This window comes from Helobdella robusta (genome assembly GCF_000326865.2).
Source record: "Helobdella robusta unplaced genomic scaffold HELROscaffold_27, whole genome shotgun sequence".
Taxonomy (NCBI): Eukaryota; Metazoa; Annelida; class Clitellata; order Rhynchobdellida; family Glossiphoniidae; genus Helobdella; species Helobdella robusta.
This window is the reverse complement of record NW_008704392.1, coordinates 424,276-427,496: the sequence shown is the minus strand read 5'-3', so window position 1 is coordinate 427,496 and position 3,221 is coordinate 424,276. Positions and strand designations below refer to the sequence as shown.

Here is a 3,221-nt window from a genome sequence, read left to right as displayed (position 1 = left end):
ATATGCACACACAATGTGGATACAAAAACATACAAATATGCACACACAAGTTGGATACAAAAACATACAAATATACACACACAATTGGATACAAAAACATACAAATATACACACACAGTTGGATACAAAAACATACAAACATACACACACAATTGGATACAAAAACATACAATCATACACACACAGTTGGATACACAACGGATGTCATGCAGCTGGATTGGCTTAAAGAACCAGAACCAGTTGAGGTGAACAAAAACTTGTACATACCTCAGTACTTTTATCGAGGAAGCCTTCTTTACGACTGTGCCTCTAACTACACAGCAGGTTTTTATTATTATTGTCAATACTATTTACTACTACTACTACTACTTTTACTACTACTACTACTGCTACTGCTGCTACTTCTACTACTGCTGCTACTTCTACTACTGCTGCAACTACAACAACTGCTACTTCTACTACTGCTGCTGCTACTACTACTACTACTACAACTACAACTACAACAACTGCTACTTCTACTACTACAACTACAACAACTGCTACTTCTACTACTGCTGCTATTACTACTACTGCTACTACTACTACTACTACTACTTTTACAACAACAACTACTACTTCTACTACTACTAATGTGTGTGTGTGTGTGTGTGTGTGTGTATGTGTGTGTGTATGTGTGTGTGTTTGTGTGTGTGTGTACGAATATATGTGTACCCATGTTTGTACATCGGCAGGTAGTTTCCCATGTCTAAAAATAAACTTCGTACTCCAAAGAAACGCTGGCTACTTTACGATTCAAGTTTTTTTTCCAACTTTCCTGATCGTTATTTTATCTTGGGTGTCTTTCTGGATCAGTGTGGATGCGGTCCCGGCCAGAGTTTCCTTGGGGCTGCTGACTGTCCTTACTATGACTAATTTGAGTATTGGTTGGTTTGATGTTGTTGTTGATGTTGTTGTTGTTGTATTGTTGTTGTTGTGTTGTTGCTGATGTTGTTGCTGTTGTATTGTTGTTCTTGTATTGTTGTTGATGTTGTTGCTGTGTTGTTGCTGATGTTGTTGTTGTTGTTGTATTGTTGATGATGTTGTTGTTGTGTTGTTGTTGACGTTACTGTTGATGTTGTGTTGTTGTTGATGTTGTTGTATTGCTGTTGATGTTGTGTTGCTGTTGTTGTATTGCTGTTGTTGATGATGTTAATGTTGTCAATGTTGTCATTATACTTAGTATAAGTTATAGCACTTTAGTAGAAGCAGTAGTAATAGTTATAGTAGTAGTAGTAGTAGTAGTAGTAGTAGTAGTAGCAGCAGCATCAGCAGCAGTGGTAGTAGTAATAGTATTTTCGAGGTTTATCAATAAACTCTATTACTAAATTCAAAATAACTAAAATTTCATTAAATTTTTCTCATCTTTCTATCGTTGTACCCCCCCCCAATAAAGGAATAAACTCTAACCTACCCCGGGTTTCATACATCAAGGCCATTGATATTTGGATGTCTGCCTGTCTTTTGTTCGTGTTCAGTGCCCTTTGTGAGTATGCCTTCGTTAACGTGGCCTCCAGACACAAGGTGATCACAAGGCACGCTCCGCTTGTGGTTAGTTGTGGCTCGGGAGGGATTTGGGTGGGGAGGTTTTGCTAGTTTTTTTTTTGATTGATTGGTTGGTTCGATTGTTGAATGGTTGTTTGTTGATTGGTTGATTGATAGGTTGGTTGATTGGCTGGTTGTTCGTTGATTGGTTGGTTGATAAGTTGGTTGATTGGTTGGTTGATTGGTTTTTTGAATGGTTGTTTGTTGATTGGTTGTTTGTTGTAGTTGCTTTTCATAGACGTCTTAGCCATAACCATTGGTTAATTGATTGGTTAATTGATTGGTTAATTGATTGGTTAATTGATTGGTTGGTTGGTTGAGGTTTCCATCAAGGCTGCTATCGTCAACCTAATGGTTTTCCTACCTGCAATTCTTTTGATGGTAGAGCCATTTTCAATACGATAAATGAATGAATGATTGAATGAATGAATTAATGAAGGAATTAATCAACTAATTAAATAAATCACGTGGCGTATATAGATGTATTTATACTAATTAATTAATTTTATTAAATATTTAATAATTATTTTTAACGGCAGACAACAGAGTCAAAATTCACAAGTTGCTTTAGACAAGTTCGCCAAGTAAGAATTTATAACAACTAATAACAAAACAATGATCAAAGATAATAAAAATATTAACAATTCTGAGCACACACACACATACCCACACACAGGCACACACGCATACATATAAACAAACACACACACACAAACATGCACTCACACACACACACACACACACACACACACACACACACACACACACACACTATTCACACACGCACTACAAAATCGCAGACCTTCACAATCCGCCGGGATCACACAGAAGAGGACATATCCCACTTACGAGGACTGGGACTCAGTCCCAACATAACTCTAGCGCCGTTTTTAAAAGGCGGGAAACATTTAGACGGAAAAGCAAGAGCTGAGAGGATCGATAACGCTTCGAGAAAATGCTTTCCGCTTGTGTTCGCCCTCTTTAACATTACCTACTGGATCGGCTACATATTCATTGTGAAGGACGACCAAGTTAACTAATACGCACACACACACACGTACATACACAACACTCACGTACGTACACACACACAATTATTAATTTACGATATTGTATATACAACTGTACATTGTGATTAAACGATTAGAAAAATTTCATATGAGAATAAAACACAGCAACACGTTTCAATTTGTAATTATTATTATTATTATTATTATTATTAATGTTATTATCATCACCATCGTCATCATCATAGTCCTCATCATTATTGCTATCATTGATTTCATTAACATTAAACCCGAAACAACAAACAAACAAGCAAGCAAACATTTCAGACACACACAGAGAAAAAAATAATCTATTCATCGTCATCGCTATTTTTATTATCATTATTATTCCTATTTGTGCTATCATCAGAATCACCGTCGTCATCATCATCATCATCGTCATCATCGTCATCATCATCGTCATCATTATCATCATCGGATGAAGAGGCTATCCTATCTTTGTAGGCGTGAAATTCCTGAAAAATAATTATAAATAATAATGATGATGATGATGATAATGATGATGATGATAATAATAATGATGATGATGATGATAATAATGTTGTTGATGATGATGATGATGATAATAATAAT

At 36.0% G+C, this 3,221-nt stretch overlaps 1 protein-coding gene across 1 annotated transcript in view; it reads left to right on the top strand.

Moving 5' to 3' along the window:
• HELRODRAFT_100094 (hypothetical protein) overlaps positions 1–2,769 on the top strand; it is a 5,108-nt gene extending 2,339 nt beyond the window's left edge. Inside the window, exons 6-10 of the mRNA XM_009020192.1 lie at positions 119–324; positions 732–923; positions 1,433–1,587; positions 2,121–2,165; positions 2,382–2,769. Coding sequence (XP_009018440.1) covers positions 119–324; positions 732–923; positions 1,433–1,587; positions 2,121–2,165; positions 2,382–2,621 — 838 coding nt within the window. The 3' untranslated portion in view covers positions 2,622–2,769. The remainder of the gene's footprint in view (positions 1–118; positions 325–731; positions 924–1,432; positions 1,588–2,120; positions 2,166–2,381) is intronic.
• Positions 2,770–3,221: the final 452 nt, after the last annotated feature.